The following is a 20154-nucleotide window of genomic DNA, read 5'->3' as shown; positions in this document are numbered from 1 at the left end:
GCAGCACAGTTTTGCTCCCAGATGAGTGTTGAAGCACTAATGAAGTAGAGCTCAGAGAGCTTTTCTCAGAAAAAAGCACTTGTGGGATGTGTCCACTTAGAAAAGGAATACATATTTTTCTATCTCAAAAAAAAAATAAAATACTGAAAGTAAGAAATTCCCTGGATACTCGCTTCGTCAGTTGTGAAGGGTAGTGGGCCCTCCACTGGTGAGGACAGCCTGGCTTCTTTTAGCTCCAACCAAAGTTTAGCTCATAAATTCGCTGTGACTGTGTGCGGCTGCTACAGGTAACCTTCAGACTACCTTAAGACTATCTGCAATTTTTTAATGTTCAATCTGCTTAACAAACAATGGCCATGGTCATCCCATCTTTTTCATTTTCCTCCGTCATGCCTGTCATTCATTTTTGAAGTACCACATCCACCAGCTAGCTTACTTTGGGAGAGACTATTAGCCCCAGCAACGAGGAGAGAAAGGGTGAGATGGAATACAGACTACTATATTCTACCAATTATATTATTTTCTTATGATAAATCAATATGGCTTCTAATGGAAGCCCTCACATATGTCTGTTCCACCTTATGAATCATACAGTCATTTTCCTCTTTTCTATACTAGCTTGTTTGTCAGTTGGCAAAGTGGCTATTTTGTCCTTGGAAATCATCACAGCTGTTTACTCGCCGGTTTGCATTTGTTGGCTTAGCTCCACATCCACATGTTAAAAGTGATGTCTGGAGATTTTTAATCCACACTAACATCAGGACGGACAACTGAATAAAAATAACAGAATTAGTCAAAGTAATGCATATGGATACAGGGAATCATGTGGATTACTGGATGGAATAGAGTGCCAAGATGGGAACATCAAAGCAGTTAGCGTATGCCAAAATACATAACGGCAAATAAAGTTGGCTTGTATAAATTATTCTAATAGAAGAAAGATTAGGAGCTACAGAAGTTAAAAAAAAAAGAAATAAGAATATATAAGATGAGAATATAGTCTGAGTTTGGCGTCTAGGCTCTGAGCTCATCATTCATTTAAAACAGCATCCAAACATTTTTTTCTTTGTTTCCTAAATTTTCAAATGTTCTAGAGTAATATGCATTTACTGGTCTTTCATTAGTTTTTTATTAATTTTGAGCTCAAAGATGTCAAACTGTTGTTTAGTAACAATGCAAGTAGATTCAGACTTGTAGCACATTCGTAAATAATCAAACTTCTGATAAAAATTCCAGTAAGGTTATAAGAAACCACCCATCGATCACAATCCACACAGCATTACCGCTACACAGCATTAGGCAAAAGATAAACAATCACTAAAGGCGCAATGGCTCACTGGCCAGGTCGCAGCCCCGGGAGAGAGGTCTGCTGAATGAGCGAGTGTGTTATTCACTGGCAGAAATTTTAGTGTCATTTGAAAGTCAGACATTTGCAGACAGTAAAGTTAAGACAACAAACACTGGAAATATTGGAAAGCCTGATTTTTCTTGATTGCATCGCTGCATGGCCATTTTTAAGCACAGCTGGGATTCTCGGCCTGCATCTTTGGCCGGCTTTTCCCCTGCTGCATCACACATGTTGGGAAGTGATGAGTACATATTCCCTGGAGCCTCCAGGTGGATGCTGGGGTGCTGGAGATAGTTTTAGATCACAAAAGGAAGGTGTGTTTGGTATATTACATGAGGAGGATTTGTGTATGTGTGTTGGCGAGATGCAGTGCAGCTTGGGTTGCGTGAGTGACCTAGCTCACACCATTCATTAGTTTTACTCCTGATGTGCCCTCCAGATATACTCTATGAGAGTCAAAACAAAGTGTACACTAGATGTCAGGTTAGAAAAGCAGCTCTGTTGTTAAAAGAGAGACTGCTGCTTCAATTAGTCTAAAAAGCACAATTACACCAGCGCAAATGTACTGCTACAGAGGAGAAGAGCACTTCAAAAGACACTAGTGATTTGAGTTTATTCTTTAGTCACGAATGGAGTGTATAAGTAAACAGAAAATGTAAAGTACATTTCACATCACACACAAGCGTCCCCCTCAACGAGATGGCGAAGTCTGCTGTATTTCTGCACAATGACATTCTGACACCTACATACGGTAAATACCTCAGCTCTTGCCCTTACCTCTCTGAGCGGATTATTAATACAGAAGGACACTTTGTAGCTAACTTAATCAGATGAAGTGAGGCAGGGAATGAAAGGCAACGAAAAAGAGGTGGAGAGAGCGGGAACGCTTGTGAGATGGCGAAAAAGTGTCAGAGAGGGAGAGAGCGCACAACACATTAGTCCGCATATGATTTATTCCCCCCTCTAGGTGAAGGAGACACCATTTGTTTTCATTTGCCTTTATTTTTATCCCAGATTCATCTTGCCTTCACATGCCTGTCACCACTGCACTAATATTATTTTGACCATGTGATGTCCCATAACTGGCTCTTATAAAAATTGCCCCCACGCGACAGCAGAGGATGACGCATGGAGAGAGAGGGGGGGGGAGGGGTTTCCGTTTTAATTTGTTGATCTGATTTCATTCTTTGTGTTTTTTTGCACAGAGATTAAAAGGTTCGCTGGACAGGAATGTGTGAAGGGTGGGGATAATAACGTCTGTCCCCCAGAACATCTGCACAAATGCACACAGACACACATTTGAAATGTGTTTGCATTTAACAGAAGCCCTGGCTTTTTCTTTTTTTTTATTATTATTACTGGCAAGGTGAGCCAGTTGTGCTCCAACCCAAGGACAAAGACAACTGTGACCACAGTCCCCTCCTCGCGGGGCTTTGCAGAACAATTAGAAGAGCGTGGAGGGTGACTGCAGCTGTATTTCAGGACAGCACACACACACACACACACACACACACACACAACACACACACACACACACAAGAACACAGGGCATGTATAAGCGCAGGTACAGCGTTGATGCAAGTTAAAAGGTGTGATAAGTAAAATTCCTAATACGTATGAATTAAAATTAATCTCTATTAATCAATATGGGGGCAGGTAACATTTTAACAGGAATGTTTATTTTAATAATAACAAACCTTATTTTTAACAATTTTCAAAAGAACAACACACCATGGATGTATTCAAAGAGCCGTAGTGAAAAAAACTTCCACGGGTCATCACAATGCTAAACTAAAATAGTACTCCTCTGTCACACAGATAACCAAGTCTGTTATATTTCTGTAATGTGTCAAAAAGTGGTGAGGCTATAAAGATAAGGGGATACAGCAAGGAACGTGGAATGTCCTAGCCTGAAGCACTTTAGGGAAAGGAAGGTTCATGTAGCTCCAGTACTTGTACGAGAGCAGCCTAGTTGTAGGGATCCGATGGTAACAATGACTCTTTTTCACTGGAGGGTCTCTAGCGAGGGGTTCGTACCGCTGCCAACGAGTGGAAAACGGAGAAATCTACAATTTAAGAATTAATAAGCAAGACTGAGTGATGCAACAGCAAGACATTCTACATACAAATAATATATTATTTTCAGCAACGATAAATCATTCCTATCCATACATGATGTGCTATAGTTAGATTCTCTTAATAAACAGTGCGTTGTTCTCAAATGTCAGTTTGTTACAGGACACTTTGGTGTCCAGTTTGCTGTTCCAACTGAAATCATCAGAGACAAGTTTGGCTTCAGTTTGTACATTAACTTTATAAATACAAAGATATTACTGTGGGTGTATTTTCTGTGTATACATTTATGCGCAATCTACTATTATTGAATTCATTTTGTGTTTGATCTTTGAAATGTTAATTACATTTGTAGATGATAAGTCTGTTCTTTTTTTGGGGGGGGGGGGACTTTTTTCATGCTGGCTGGGTAACTTTGAGAATTTCAAGTTTCAATATTGAATATCCAGCAGTCAGAACAGGCAACGCTGAATCCAACTAAAACTGGTGGCAAAGGACAAAAGTAGATAGTAGTGACACTGTGATTAATGATGGCAGTAATAACACCAGCTTGCATCAATTAGTAAATCCTGTTGTTGCTCTAACGGTAGAGCCCAGCTGTTTTATCAGCGGGCTGATATTAGCTATTTTCCAATATCAATATCACTGAAATGAATGAGAATATCTGAGGTGTAAATCAGCAATTATCTCTACCCATGGGGTGGCTGTAGCTCAGGCAGTAGGGCAGGTCATCTACTGATTGGAAGGTTGGTGGTTCGATTCCTGGCTTCCCCTAGTCTGCATGCCAAATATCCTTGGGCAAGATATTAACCCCAAATTGCTGTCCGATGCATCCATCGGAGTATGAATGTGTGTGAATGTTACTTAGAAAGCACTTAGAACAATGTGCTTGTGCGAATGGGTGTAAATGGGAGAATGCACAAGTTGTGTAAAGCGCTTTGAGTGCTCAGAAGAGTAGAAAACCGCTATATAAGAACCAGTCCATTTACCATGTTATAAAAATCCTAATATCATCCTATCATCTAATATTTAACGCTGAAAGGGGGAATACATTTTCTAAAACAATACTGTACTAGTTTTTTTCTGGTCCCCTCCCAACATGACATATATAGCTAACATGACATATATGTCCATTAAATAGCAACTCACGAGGTGATGTCCAGAAGACAATGTATGTGGTTTAAAAAAATTCTGCCATGTTTCTGGAAAATTAACCAATGTGACTGCCTAGAGCTGAGACCATGAAGCAGACTTCCTGTAGATTTGCTTCTACTGCCATCGCCCCCAAAAACCTTTTTCCTAGACCAGGGGTGGGGAGCTCCAGGCCTCAAGGGCCAGTGTCCTACAGGCTTTAGATATCACCCTGGGTCAACACACCTGAATCAAATGATTAGAGAACTTCAACACATGTTGAGGAGGTAATTTAGCCATTTAAATCAGCTGTGTTGGATCAAGGACACATCTAAAACCTGCAGGACACCGGCCTGTGAGGCCTGGAGATGGACACCCCTGATCTAATTTAAACAAACCAAAAAATAAGAACCAAATAGTGCTGTTGTCTAACAATTTGGGGTCTTTTAACTTGTATTGAACTTTAATTGGATACATGGAATATAGGCAACTGATTACAAATGTTGTGAAAATATTATCATAGATAACTAAGATGATTTTGGTGTGATTTAAACTGTTTTTATACAAACAATGCTACCCCAAAGGGCCTAACTCCCATTGTAACAAAAACAAGCAATGTTCTTAATATGCTAATATTTCTGTTTTGGCCAGCCAAGTATCCAGCAGGGACTCCAACAAGTTAATGGTCCCCACCAAAAAGTATTCGGGGCACAAAACCCCAATGCAAAACAGAGTGTTAAGATTAAACAAACACCATATGTTAATTAGTGAGCTTAAGAAGTGCTGATGGGCAGATTTTGTTCGCTTTACACAGATCTAGACTAGCTGTGTCGCTTTTATCCCCTTTGTCTTAAGCTAAGCTAACCGGCTGCTGAGACCATATTAACCTTGCCGGCATAAGATGGTCTTCTTATCCGACTCTTGGTAAAGAAGTAGATTAAATGCTCAGAAATTTCAAACATGGTTTAAAAGGGAAGAAAACTATGCATGTGGAAACTGTTTGCTTTTCTAGTAACAGTAAGTCATTGTCTTCATGCCTTCCATACCGAGTCCTTGCATTCAGCTTGTGCACCCATCCAGCAGAGTGCACCCAGCTGCACAGCAATTACAGGTGGGTTTGAAACGGTACACAACGAGACGCATACATTATTAAATGAACCCGTGTTCAGATGAAATTGCTAAGCCAGCCAATAAAGGTAAATTACCAAAGACAAAACGCGGCGGCGAGGAAGAGCGAGGGCCCTCCCCGAAATTGCATTGCATTAATGAACAACATCATTTCTGAAAATGGAGAGGAAACACACAGTTTCACCTATCAGCATGAGACAGAGCAAGGGAAAGAGGGGGAAGAGAGAGTGAGATGGAACACAACATTGACTACCTAATTATGCATTTTATCATTTCAGTCACAATAGAGTGCCTCCTTTCTTTAGTTGCCCAGTGTACTCGTGCAGCTGTTCCTTCACTGCTTTAATGAGGAAGATAAAGAACAATCACAACCGTGTTATATTAACATCCACTGACCACCAAATTGCTTCCTGCTGCAGCATCTCATACACACAAACACACCACTTCCCAATCATGTACAGGCCGCATAGTCACAGTCCCCTCATTTGAGCATAAACCGAATTTGGTTCATGTTGTTTTTGTCCATCAGTAAAGCCTGTGAGAGACAAAAATTACCCACACGAGTTTAATAATATTATATAAGGCAGAGGGTATTTGCTTTCCCTCTGTGGTTGTTTGTGTTTTGACACTGTAGGAATACAGGCTGTTACACATGACCTCCTGTTTTTCTTCTTCCATTGGCTTTCCCCTCACGTCCCTGACAGTCAAAGCTAGCACAGATCCTTGACTCTCTGGTGGAGCTGTAATATCATGTTGCCGGTCTATCAGGTTGTGTCCATCCATCCGCTCATCCATCTGCCCAACCATCCATTCATCCAGGAAGACAATCACCCTTTTCCTTTTGGCTCTTAAAAAGAAAAGAATAAAAAAAAATAATAACTGTAATCACAAGGTAGAGCTGAAAGGAAGATAAGTGGCTGCAGGAGGGAGGAGGAGATGTACACTGCAGGGCTCTGACACCCGTCATATGGAATCAGCACCTCATGAGTAATGGGGGTTAAAAAGGGAAAAGCGCTTTCTCTCTCAGTGCCAGATGGGCTCGTGTGTGCTGAGTGAGAGCTGTGAGTGACTGAGGGAGTGAATGAGTGAGTGAACAGTTGCATCCCTTCTTAGCAGTCCTTCTCCGTCAACAGAAATCAAATAGCATGGGGGACGCGAAAGGCTGACCGGCCCTACCTCGTCTGAGCTTCCGTCGAGAACTGGCAGGAAAAGACGCTTTACAATCCAGCAAGAGAATTACTGAAGAACAAGCTGTCTTTTTACATAGTGCATCTTAATGTTTGCCAAAAAGCGGGGGGGAAATTAACATCTGCTTATGAGAGATTGTGGCATTTGCTGGAGTTCTTGATGATGTCTAAAATGCTCGTAGATGACAAAGTGGTTTGTTTTTCTCCCTGAGACGGTTTCAGGTAAATAACTAAACACCTTTTTAACCCATGTAGATTTAGGAAAATTAAGTACACTGAATTTATTACATTTTTCTCTTGAGGCAACTTCTAAAGAATCCCAGTTCCTATCTTGTTAGTTTATAGGAGTGTTTCCCAACCGCTGTGCCGCAGCACGTAGGTGTGCCGTGAGAAATGATCAGGTGTGGAAGATTATCTGGTTCCACCTGATTAGTACTCTAAGCGACCGACGTGAGTAACGGGCAGACCAATTACATTCTCTTCCACTAGAGGGCAGTACAACTATCTGCTCTAATTAAATGGGTTGCCAACTGCCAGTAAAACAGAAGACTAAGAAGAAATTAAATAATAGTCATGCTGTGAGTGAGACAAGGAAAATTAGTCAATCTGACCTGAGTCCTGGAGAAAATTCCGACCCAGATGAAGGCCCTAGCATTCGTCAGAAGAAAGCAAAAAAGGTATACCGTGGACAAACTGAGCTAATTCCGCTCTGCCTGATGCGCGGGGAAAAGTTATCAGTATGCTTTTTGTGACATTTTTGTTTGGTGCTGTGCCATGTGATTTTTCTAATGTGAAATATGTGCTGTGGCTCCAAAAGATTGGGAAACACTGGTTTATAATACATTATCATGAGCTCATCCCCCATGACCCTGAATTGGCTAAATAGAAGAGAATGGACAGATCAAAATTTCATATTTACAAAATCCATATCCATACAAAATATCTCATGAAAACATGTTATGTATGCATATAGCAAGAAAAATCTTATCACTTAAAGACATGCTATACTTGTTTATTCTATCCAGAAGCCAAAGATCTTTGGTTACTGAGACTCAGACCTTGTGCAGGAATAGAGCAGAATTTAAGAACCAAGTATGATGTGAAAAGAAAATGTTAGAGTTGTTAACTCTGAGTTTTTTCAATTTGTCTCATGGCCTAAAATTTTTATTATTTTTTTAAATTGCAGTAAAATATATGTATATGTTTTGACAGTTTGATGTTGCTAATAAAGATCTATAGTCATATAAACGTCAAAGCATTTTCAAATTTGTGATGCATCTTTTTATCGTATTTATATATTTTTGACATTTTTTACAGCTAATACATTATTAGATCTCATATTTCATACTTTGTTCAAGGTTGCATTATAAAAAATATAAAACAAATGATGAACGTCTCATACTCTGTTTTTAACAGTGTTCCTGAGAGGCCCATCACATGCAAAATCATGGGAAAAACCCCCAAACATAGGTGCTTAACCATTATTCACAGTGTTTCAGCAGTAGTTAAGACTACAGACTCGTTTTAACACCCTCACCATCCTGTAAATGTGGCATGTGCCCCAAGAGGGTCTGTAGAAGCAGTAATTATTTATTAATTGTTCATAGCCTGAGCAGGCATAGCCCCTTGGACATGCGTTCACAGCGGGGGGGAACTTTTCTCTTCCAATTAGCCCAGTGAGGTGGAGATGGTGAGAGCACGGGCCATCAACCACGATGGTGCCCGTGCACAGACTTGTGGGAGATGTGAAGGAGAGGCGGCGAGCGTTTAGGAAGGCACACCATGTTGTGTGCAGCCAAAAGAATACATCAGTGTCCTCGCCATCCTTTGGTGTTATGAGTAGCGTCAGGGCTCAAGGTGTAAAGAAAAATTAGACTGAAAATGGCGGCAAAAGAGCAGAAGCAGACTGTATTAATCCATGCATCTGTGTGCTTTTATACATATAAGTGAAGTTACTGTATGTGAGGTCTGTGTTAGTCTGTGTTCCATGTGTGTGTTCTCAGAGGATGTAAAAGACAAGGTGGGAGTGAGTTACAGCGGAGGCTGAGACATATTAGCTCTTGAGGATTTATGAGGCTGAGATGTTAGGATGACTCTGATGGGCTCACCAAGTGATTGGTGTGCTGGCCTTGCTAAGAATTCGCTTTATGAAGAGCTCTGTAATACTTCAACACAAGAGCCTGATGGCTCATTTGAAAGCCAGACAGAGCACATGAAGGCAATCCACCAAGCCAACATCCCTCTTCATGAACACTTAGCGCAGAGTTGATCTTCAGCTGAATGATTTGGCATCAAATCAGCATAGACCTTAACAAGAATTATTTTTTTCTCCCCTCATCCTGAACCAAAATTAATGGTGACTCACTGTTGCTTGGGTAACATAAGATTTCTGCGTCAAAAATGCCACGAGACGAGGAAAAAAAAGAGTTGAAATTATGGATGGTTTTAGGTGATTGCGAGTTACATTTTTAATGTGGCTACCTTTCATTTCACACGTACATGCTTATCAAGCATTTTAAACCAATCTTCACTGTCTTCTTTCTTTTGACCTGGATTAATTATAATAAAACACAGAGACTGCAGCCCATGGTGTCCAACAATAGGGCATCAATAATGCCTGACGTTATCAACATCTCAGAACCTTGGAACACCTGGGTCCACTTGATCACACTGAAGGTGTAGATTTATGAACGCAGAGTGCAATGGGTTCTGGGCAGAAGGGATACATGGATAATGCAGCTTCATCAGGAGAGACCGTAATGGCTTGCAAGAATGCATTATGGCATCAGCATAAGCTATATCATCTGGGATATTGAAGATATGCAATCGATGTAATTATACATGCCCACGCACACACATCCAGTGGACTACTTTTTTATGTTTGGCTGCATTAATATCCATCATCTGCAATAATAACAAAAACAAACTACACATCTGTTTATGCAAAAGTTTAAAGGCTTTGCTGTAAATGTGGCAAGAATTTTGAAATGACATTACACGAATTTTATGTTGATTCATGTAAAAATGACTTTTATAATAACATGTGACCCTTTTATGATTCCATAAAAAGCTAACAAAGACATTCTGTCTGCTTAAAAGGTTTTTATTTTAAAAATACTGCTAATGTACACGATCATATCACACATTCATAATATGTGAGTGTGTCATCATTTATTAAGAAATACAAAACCAGGACATTTTTTAAATAACTGTGAAAAATGAATGCGCCTTATTGGGCAATTCAACAGGGAAGAGGCTACAAAGCGACATAATGCAAGGTTAATAGATGGGAAACTTACTGTAACTATGCCACAGAATGAAAGCCAGAGCTCAACACTTTGCATTATTTTTATGCTAATGTTCGCCACTCGTCAGCTTTTTCACCCCACGGGGGAAAACACAAGCTTTCTTTGTATTATATTTCTGCTTGTCATACTGCAAAACACAAACCAGTTCATGATGTGTGTGTGTGCGCGTGCATAAACTCACAAAGAAGCTGTTTTGATAGCAGTCGCTCTTGGGGGAAGAGAGCTCCGCAGTAATATTTTCCAAAAATTCAGAGTGCCCAAGAAACGGGAAAAACAGGAGGAAAGTATTAAACAAAACAAAAAAAAAAAAGGACAATGCTCATTTGGGAATTTTTTTGTTCTCGTTCTCTTTTATAGCCTGCAAAACCGATGGCTTGACAGTTGGAGCAACTTGCTTGGATAATGTTTGAAGAGTGTTGGGGAAGAAAGATGCTGCTATTTTTAACTCTCACTCAATACTTTTCATTCTGAGTTTCTTAGAGTTCCTGTCCCATGAACAAAAAAAGCAGTGAGAATATAGAATTCACAACAATGGTCAGTGTCAAAGTGCCTCATTATTGCAGAAAATAAAACTGTAGCAGCTGATGTAAGTAACACTTGCAGTTTTACCTTCAGTATAAAACTCAGAAATCAGTCAGATGTGGCCATTTGTGTTCCTTTGCCATTTTTCTCACGTTCGCTTTTATTTTCTCCGTTTTTCATTATTCAGTTGTATCTTTTTCAGTAGTTGTTGTTTGGTGAATGCATTTTCCAGTATTACAGGCCACGAGATGCTAATGGGTCCTTCACAATGGATTCACACCACATATGATACATACACGGAGAGTGGCTCAGTATACAAAAGACTGATGCCAAAATGAAAATATACAATGTGGATGTACTGTTTTTCTCATTTCTTTTTTAATATAAAATGAAAGTGTCAGAGGATTCTGTATATCCATTACTATAGTATTGTTATTTGAAGTTAATATTTTAGTGCATATTGGATGATAAATGGGAGATTTCTGCAAAAGAAAAATACATTTTGTTAATAGCACCAATACTGTCAATAAGAAAATCCAGGAAGCAAACGGGAAGCAGACTGGAGGGTTTGCTTGTACTGGGTATTATTGGTACATAAAAAGAATCATGCAGTTTGTGTCCCACTGCAGTTAGTAGGCTACAGCCTCTAAGCCAGCACACCCAAGGAGAAGCATCCCACCCCAGGCTGCAGTCCCCATCTGCCTGCCCTTTTTCACTCCTCTCCCTTTGACAAGACTGCAGCCCATGGTGTTCAGTCGTTGCTATACTTGTGCACATCAGAAACAGAAAATTTTAAAAAAGGGAAAAATAGAAAGAGTGATATTACAATTGCACTGCTGGACCATTCCAGTCTCTGTGCCCCTAGACAGTACTGTGGTAGTGGCTAGCTTGCTAACTGGCTACAGGAGATGACATGACATGTTTTCCCAACAGACTGTGATTCCCTCCTTTCCTCTCTGGATCAAATCAAACCAGTGTGCTGATGCAGTATGATTGGAGCTGTGGTACTATTTAATAGCCCAGAGACTGAGTCTGACGCATACTGTTGTCTCTATCACTGACTGATTCACTGGAACAATTCCTCATATGCAAGCTACCCGGGGAAGTGAGTCTAGTGGGAAGAGTCATTTTTGAAGCTTGCAATGCAGCTTAGTGAAATGACAATGCAACCTGTATTTTAGAAGTGGTGGAAAAAGTATTTATTTAGATTAAAAACAGTAGTACAAAAAAATAGGAACAGTATTTTTAAAAAAATGATTGTAGTTTAATCTGTCTTAACACATTTACATTTCTTAATATAACATATATATATAAAGTTAATTAGAACATTCAATAATGTTTAAAAAAATGTGTCTTTAATCAATCTGGAAAAAAAACGGACTCTATCCTAACACTACCATTAACACTATCCAGAATTCGAAGCCAGCCAGAAGCCAGCAGCCTCGGTATTAGCAAAAGCTCAGATGAGTTAAAATTCAGTGACTGGAATTAATAAACAGACTGGGAAAAATGTGAGTAAATGACATTTATTTTGTCATATAAATCTTTTCCACCTGCTTTTGATTTTTGAGGTAAAAACAGTGAAGCACATAGCATCCTTTTATTATCCGTACCTCTTTCAATCGGCAGAGTGCTTTATTTTCAGTTGACAGAAAATCCTGCAGTCTTTGCAGAGTTTCATAATTTCTTTTATTAAGAAAATACAATTTTTCATGAAAGAAAAGGTTATTTTTACTTGTAAATGCTGCCAGTTACAGTTCTTGGAATCTGCAAAAACCAGTATTTCCAAGGCAATACTGAAAAAACTGGAAATCGGAATGAGTCAAGAAAATTAGTGCATCTTTATAAAACAGTGGAGACATCTGACCAGTGTGCAAAGTAATGTTGCTCTTTAACTATATATAGCAAGGTAATATGTCCACAGTCGAGTCACAGTTTACATTAAATCCATTATGTGAATTTAACAATTACAGTAAGTAAGTAGAAATTGGTAACATTAAAAAAAAGTGAATGTTACAGGTAATTTAAAAAAATACTCTGGGATTAATAAAATATTCTGAAATACAAAACCACCAAAAAAAAAAATATTATTCCAGGTCATTCATCAAAAGTGCACTTTTTATGAAATATTTTAGTTGTGCGCTGTGTTGTTGAACAACCCTGTCGCCAATACACTGGAACCTGAAAAAGTAGATTTTAAAAAGTGTTTCTTGTTGTGTTCTAATACATTTTTGACCATTAAATTAAAACTACTCACTCCTAAGAGACATAAGACTTCACTCACACTAATGTCAAGCAACTTATAAAATCAGGGTGGAATGTAAAATGGCTTGTGAAACTCAACGATGATGTAGTTATATAGAAATAAGGACAGAAATTTTGAAGTTTTTCTTGTACTGGTTAGTGGGACATGCTCATTCTAGTCTGAAAAGATTGGGGAAAAAATGTCAGCTTATATCAAAGAGGACTGACGTTTGGTCTAGCCATGATGTTAGCACACAGCTCGATCATGTCACTCACTGTTTCTGCAATTCCAGGCTAAATAGGTTTCCGAAAGAGGTTTGCACATTTATTGTTGGACATAACAGTATATGCTTGAATTGAATCAATGTCCTCATTTCAGCCAAACAAAATCAAACACAAGCACATTCACCTGAGGCAGGGGCTCCCTGCTGAGCTACCACTGTTACCACCACCACACTCCACCTGTAACAAGCTCCTCCAAGTCTCTGGCTCACTCTGTAGCCCCCTCACGCCTGCAGCAAGTCTGGGTAGGTAACATTGTTTCTCTCTAATAGTATCTCTTGGTCTCTCAGCCTCATAAAAAGAATTATTATCAGCTCTCTTAAAAATCATCAAGCACAGATGTAAAAAGGCTCAAGAGCATGAAATTGTAGCTACTAAAGGGTGTACTTATGCAACACTAGGGTGTGATTCAGGCCTCAAATAGCCAGAGCCATTGAAGAAAGACACTATTGCAGTGCGTGACAGAGACAATTGAAAAAAAAAAAAAGCAAAGAGGAAAAGAAGAGGGAAAGAACAAAATGTGAAATGGAAAGGGTCAGAGAAAGACAGCATTTTATGCCACATATGTAATTCTGCAGGGTTTTGTTTTATTTTCTCAAAGCACGTTCCCTTACTGACTCGTGCATCAAACAGCGCGACAACAGAAAGCTTATCATGTTGACGGCTTATCTCCTACTTTCACCTCCTCAAAGCAATAAACACACAGAGCAAGTGGAAGATGGGAAATGCACAACAACAGAGGATGGCTCTTCAGGATCAATGCCACTACAGCTTTCCCTGTCTTTTTTTTTTTCATCTTCCAGGTCCCGTCCGAGAAACAGAAACAGTCTGAGGCTGTTGACGGAGCTATGGATTATCCTGTATGCATGGAATGACCGATGTGAACAGAGTCTGAAGCATGAAGGACACCGATCGTGTCAGCCAAGGCAAAGGCATATTACAACAGAGCGCAGACCTCAAGGACTCAAGTAGATTAAAACTGATTGAAATCCCATTTGTGGCATTTGTGGTCTGTTCTGTCAGCATCCCTCCCCACCCGTCACCCTCCACCCGCTCTCTTTTTCAATGTTCCCAAAGTGAGCCGAGTGTGAGTCTGAATATAAAACAAATAAGATTGCATTTGTGGAGACAAGCGCCTCAAATTTGCATGGCAATAATATCAAGCTGTGAGATTTTGTAATATGAACAGCAATAAAGAAGTGTGTGTTTGTGTGTGCTTGAGTGCTTGTGTGTCTGTGTATGGCTGTCAGTTTTTTGACAGGAAACAACGTGACATTATGGAAGGAAACTGATAAATCACTATCTGACAGAAAAATATGTACACAGATGTGCATCTGCGTACGGGCATGCTCGAAACCAAACATTCAATTCAGTCACACGTGCATGTACACACACCTTTAACCAAATACAAAAACGCACCATCATGCGTTTAAAATGCTTGATGCTTTTATTTTAGTTAGCAGAAGATTTCAAATCTGAGGTTATTTAGGGGATTTAGGGATTATTGCTGTTTTATTATGTTGTATAAAGCTTTATAATGGCTGGCAGAAGGCACTGCCTGCAAAGTCCCCTGTGTGCAGCAATTGCCACATATTGCATGCAAAATCATCAGCTATGTGTTAATTTTATTATTTTAAGATCATAGTAAAATCCTCCTGCACAGATGTGGGTATATGCTGTTTACCTGCAAAATGAACCACTAAACCTACATGCAGTGCATACAGATACATACCTTGCTTTTGTGGATTTACTATAAGTTGTTACATTTACTGCAGGCCTATCCTCTCTAATTTGGGGAGGAGGATAGTTCTGAGTCTACAGTACATAACACTGATTGCAGAATTTTTACATCTATAGCTATAGTATGAAGAAGAAACAGGAAGACTGAGGGGAAAATCATCACACTTTACATAGGTAGGAATTCTAGTTTATTTTAGTTGCAAAAGCAAAAATGCAGTAAAGCCTAGAGCTTTCAACAGAGTACTTAATTGCTTAATGGTTAAATAAATTATGCATATAGGATAAGTAATTACACACCTAAAAACAATGGTCAAAACAGCTTCTTCGTGCTTTGTGTTGAGCACTTCGAATTGAAATGTGCTTTGAAAAGGAAAAAGTTCCATGCCGCAGTGTGCCCTGTTAATGTATGTAGCGCATATGCACACTATCGGTCTTCTTTTTTTTTTTTTTTTCAGTAGTTGGTTATACCTGGCATCCACCTCCACGGGTCTCTTGAGGCAAGCTGATAAGCTTAAGCTCTCTTCAATAAGAGTCATATCTAGCCTACACAAAATGCCACGGTGCGCCATGGAGTCCACGTTGTGACAAATACTTCCTGATGTTATCAAGATACTGAGGATTTATGAAACATGCATACCGCTTATTTAATGGCAAAAGTGAAGTGCCTCCACAGCGCGAGCGGTTATGTCAATAAGATCGGAACTTCCTTGAAACGAAACACGCGCAGCTCAGTGTGAAGCAGTTTAGCCACAGGAAGAAAATGATTTTGGAGAAAGACCAGATTTCGAATGTCATGTTGACTCCTGTCTGCTGAACAAATTGGTATTAACGTTCAGTCCATTTAAACACGGTTCAAAGCCGTCTCTTCATGAGATCAGCAGGTAAAAAACAGTCAAACAGAGCACTGAGGATATGTAGCTCCTCTAACCAGGCATACAACTGTGAAGGCACAGTTGAAAAACAGGCAAAACAAGACATCCACAGTTACAGTTCACTGCAGGTCTTTCTTGATAATAGAGCCATTTGTTCTGCCTTCACCTGAGCACACAACCTCCCCTCCCTCAATGTGTAGAGGCCACATCATGAGAGAGAGTAAAAGGCCATGGGGCTGCAGCGAAGATACCTCATTTCTTAAAATTCTTTGAGATGTAATGGAGCCAGAATGGTGATAACGAGAAAAAGCTTCGAGATGACCAAGCTCGAGCTTCCCCTCGTTAAATAAATGTATGCGAAGATGTCTGGGCAACAACTAATGAGCCCTTTTCTACTGTAAACAACCATTAAGTTTCTTTTCTTTGTAATGATCATTTCTCTCCCTTTTGGCTGTCCATTGAAAACTATGCATTTACCATCTGAAAACACATTGTGAGCACTTAGCATTTAGGGGATGTTTTAGTTTAGTTGTGCTGATATTTTGGAGAGCTTTTTGCAAGAAGGTGAGGATTCTTAATCTTTTATTCAGGAAATGCAGAGATTATGTGTTGTATCTCAGTAATAAAAAGTTCATTTATGTCAAGATTTTTAATAACAATGCTTACAGTAATGACTTCCCACTTGAAATATGAATGTTAGCCTTTTTCTTCGTGTAATTGCTGCAGCTGACTTTGCTATTTCTATGCTACTAAGCTCAATGAAACACAGTTGGCTTTTTACTCAACTGGATAAGGAAACTACTGCCCGACTATATAGGATTGTAAGGACCAATATCTGGTGATGTAAAAATCTGATGTATGGGCCAAACTTCTTTTCTTCAGAAACACAAAATATTAAAACATTTCTCCAACATTTGTATGCATAGTTATTTATGGGTCCTTACTAAGATGATTTAACAATGCAGTTCACATTTGATGTCAACATGAAAGTTGCAGAGGATCTTCTGGCAGACAAAATATGCAAAATCAACACTTGTAACATTGTTAACCAATGTTTCTAACATCTTTTTATATTTTTATTAATCAGCTATTGCAAATTGCTTGTCAAATAGCTAATATCGGTTCTGCTTATATCATGTAGCTACTTGTATTTGTTTAGAATAACTGTCTCTAAGTCTCTGACAGTCAACATTAAGAATTCCTTCATCTGCAAGATGTCTGCACGTATTACACTCTCCCAGAACATTTCAGTGTATTTAGATTTTTGCATCACCGTAGAGTGACAGAAATTTACATGACCACTAAATAGCCTCCACTCGGGGCATTTTCCAGAGTTTGGCTTTATCTTGTGCAACTGTATAAAATGTTCTCTTTATTTTGAAATTGCAGCTCATATCAGCAGATAACCACAGATGTCGACTTCAAATTGCTTGATCTAAAGATGACAGTCTTATTATTTTGGATCTTATTATTAGGATAAAGCATCCTGAGAAATTAAGCACACACTTAAATTTAGAGAGCTTAAAGCAGCTTTCATTTTTGCTTCCAAATGACAAATGTTGCTTTTCTTCTCTATTAATAATATCAATAACAATAAGAACTCTGGTTGGACTAAAACTGACATTATTGCACAGGAAGTGCCACTCTTCCATGAAAAATAAGTCCATCTGTTGGTGAGGGATTTAGAAACACCCCTGGAGCTTCTTCTTCTTCTTCTTCTTTTTTTTTTTTTAAAGATGAAACAGAAAAAAAGATTTAGTGCAGGTTTTACTAACATAAAGAAAGCCCTGTGATCCACTTTGCTCCACACTGTAGGTTTATCCACCTTAAGCCCTAACTAAAAAACAGCGAAAATCTAGCTGCCCCGAGACTGTTGATGCAGTTTTCTACGCTTGGATGTGGCTTAATTTTACATTCAATTTTCTTTACATGCTTCAAGGCAAACACAATTCAATGTAAAAGCCAAACAACCCCGAGGAAAATCGTGTTCATGTCTGAGTAGTTTTCACTCTTAATGACAGCAAAGCTAAGTCAGAATCTACCCCTGCCCCTCTCTCTTACCGTCCACACAGGCAGGTCTAGCTCTTGTAGTTCCAGCGATCTGGCCCTTCTTACAGGCACAGCGGGCCGTCTGCCTGGCGATGGTCCGCCGTGGTTGGCTGCTGTCCCTGTCCAGCGTCACAATCTCACAAGTCCCCGCTGCCAGCTGGCCTGGAAATGACATTGCACCACAGGACACGAGGTCAGAAAGATGAAATCATAAACAGGGCAAAATAAATGACTCTGTCTCTTCTGTTAAATTTGTGTTATGTTGTATGTTCAGCAGTGTAGAACTTTTTTTAAATCCTTGGTAGCTCAGCTGACAGGGCAGCAGGTTAACAATAGCTAATTTGTAGTGTCAGGTCTTATGAGAACAACCAATGCACATCCTGAAATGTCCTTATCTTTAGCAAAGGCTCTAGACACATTAATATGCATGCTAAGATCATTTAACCTCAGAAAAGTAAGACTCATTGTGCTGTACCGGTTGTATCCTGGAAAGTAGATGCTTTATTCCCCTGCTGAAGTACAGGCAGGTGTGATTTCAGTGCTGGGTTTAATAAAAGCTAGAGAGGAGTAAGAGCAAGGTTCAATGATGGAGCACATCCAGGTTCTTCTATTTACATTTACAAGACAGAGCACCGGCCTTGGTGAAAGTGTGCACCTCTTGATGTCCTTTTAATTGCTCACGAATTCAACTTTCTTTTTCTAAGAGGCGTTGAGGTGTCTAACTTGAATAAACAGATTGGAGATGTGAAAGGGCTAGATGAAAAATCTACTTTCCTTTAACTGATTTTAACCACATCAGCAGGAATACCATTTTGTCTCTTTCACTGTGAAAGCGATTTGCGTTCATTAAGGTTTGACAGGCCTGAGATCCTTAGCCCTCGACATCTCCACTGGAACCGCTCACAAGCCAGCAGAGGGACACTGTAATGGGGCTGACTTTAAAAGACGATGGTGGAGAAATTACTTTTAAATTTCAGCCACCTAAAGACTACCCATGAGCTATTTCCCATTAAGGGCCACATCCAATCAGTGCACCTCTTTGAAGGTAATGTTCCCATTACCCATGAATAAAACGCATGAATACTGATGAACTTTGTAATTGCTGCCAAGCCCCACTGTCTTACACACAGACATATCCTTCCATGTATTCAATCAGGCGACCTTTGGCCTTGTAGCTGGGCCCTTGCTGCTCGCAAATTAACCTTTGTCTGTGTGTGGAGGCCCTCGGATGCCATCTTGGAGAGGCTTATCGGGATCTAATTGTGATTGGCAAGAGGATGGAAGTTGTGATTAAATCTGGACTTGAGTCGCGAACACTTGGGTGGCTAGCTTAATGAACTGAGCGGCGAGGGGTCACACCCAGGGTAATGGGGATCTATCAGGATTCATCCACATGCAGGTACCTGCGGTGGCCATGGTCAAACACACTGAGAACACGGCTGTGTGCATATAATATTTAGCTTGCTATACTCTTACATGTGCTATTTGAATAATATGTCTATGGATATAGGTTTGCATGTGTTCAGTACCTTCAAACGTTGATTAAGTAGTATTATGCTGCACTTTAATTAATATATTTATATAAGAAGACAGATATTCAAAAATTAATTGATGTAACAAAACGTTGTCTCTGGGAATTAGACAGAGCCGTAGTGTTTTAGCAATGGGTAAGGGTTCAGACACATGGATCCGTTACTCAAACAAATTCCTGGAATTAATCTTCTCACTGGTGATACCTGAAACAACACACCCCTACCAGTGCAGCATTCACGGACATTCTTCAGTTTAATAGTTTAACCTTTTCATAATTTAATTCTTCTTCTTTTGTTTCACATTTTTGTGTGTTTTGCTGACACCAAAAAATTATATTCCAAACGAGTGAAAACAAGCTTAAAACATCTCCTGACATATTTTCTGCTGAAACAGGCCAAATTATTTTGGCAGAAGTGCTACTTCTGTCCAAAATGTCAGAAACAGAGTGTGAAAAATGCTTTGCAAAACTACTGCGACTGCTTCCAAGGAGCTGGCAGGTCACTGATAAACGAATGCAGAATTAGCTAACCCACTTGGAAAAGTAACACAAATTTGGTATTTGCCCAGGCAGATGCATTTGATGGTTCACTTGTCAAATATAGGGTCAAAGTAAAAGTACTGTACTCCAATAAATGTCAAATTAAGTACCACATCAAAGTGGCCAATTATTTCAACTACTTTATCGACGTAATTAAGAACAGCACCCATCATTACCCATGTCCACCTATATTGTCTGT

The 20154-nt window shown here is 39.5% G+C and overlaps 1 protein-coding gene across 3 annotated transcripts in view; it reads right to left on the bottom strand.

Moving 5' to 3' along the window:
* tafa5a (TAFA chemokine like family member 5a) overlaps positions 1-20154 on the bottom strand; it is a 160850-nt gene that overhangs the window by 47959 nt on the left and 92737 nt on the right. For all 3 annotated transcript variants that reach the window (XM_040035045.1, XM_040035044.1, XM_040035046.1), the window contains exon 2: positions 17897-18046. In XM_040035045.1, the coding sequence (XP_039890979.1) occupies positions 17897-18046 (150 nt within the window). The remainder of the gene's footprint in view (positions 1-17896; positions 18047-20154) is intronic.

The sequence above is a fragment of the Simochromis diagramma genome, unplaced genomic scaffold (genome assembly GCF_900408965.1).
Source record: "Simochromis diagramma unplaced genomic scaffold, fSimDia1.1 OVJJ01000816.1, whole genome shotgun sequence".
NCBI lineage: Eukaryota > Metazoa > Chordata > Actinopteri > Cichliformes > Cichlidae > Simochromis > Simochromis diagramma.
The sequence above is the reverse complement of the archived record's forward strand: the minus strand, read 5'-3'. Positions and strand labels throughout refer to the sequence as shown.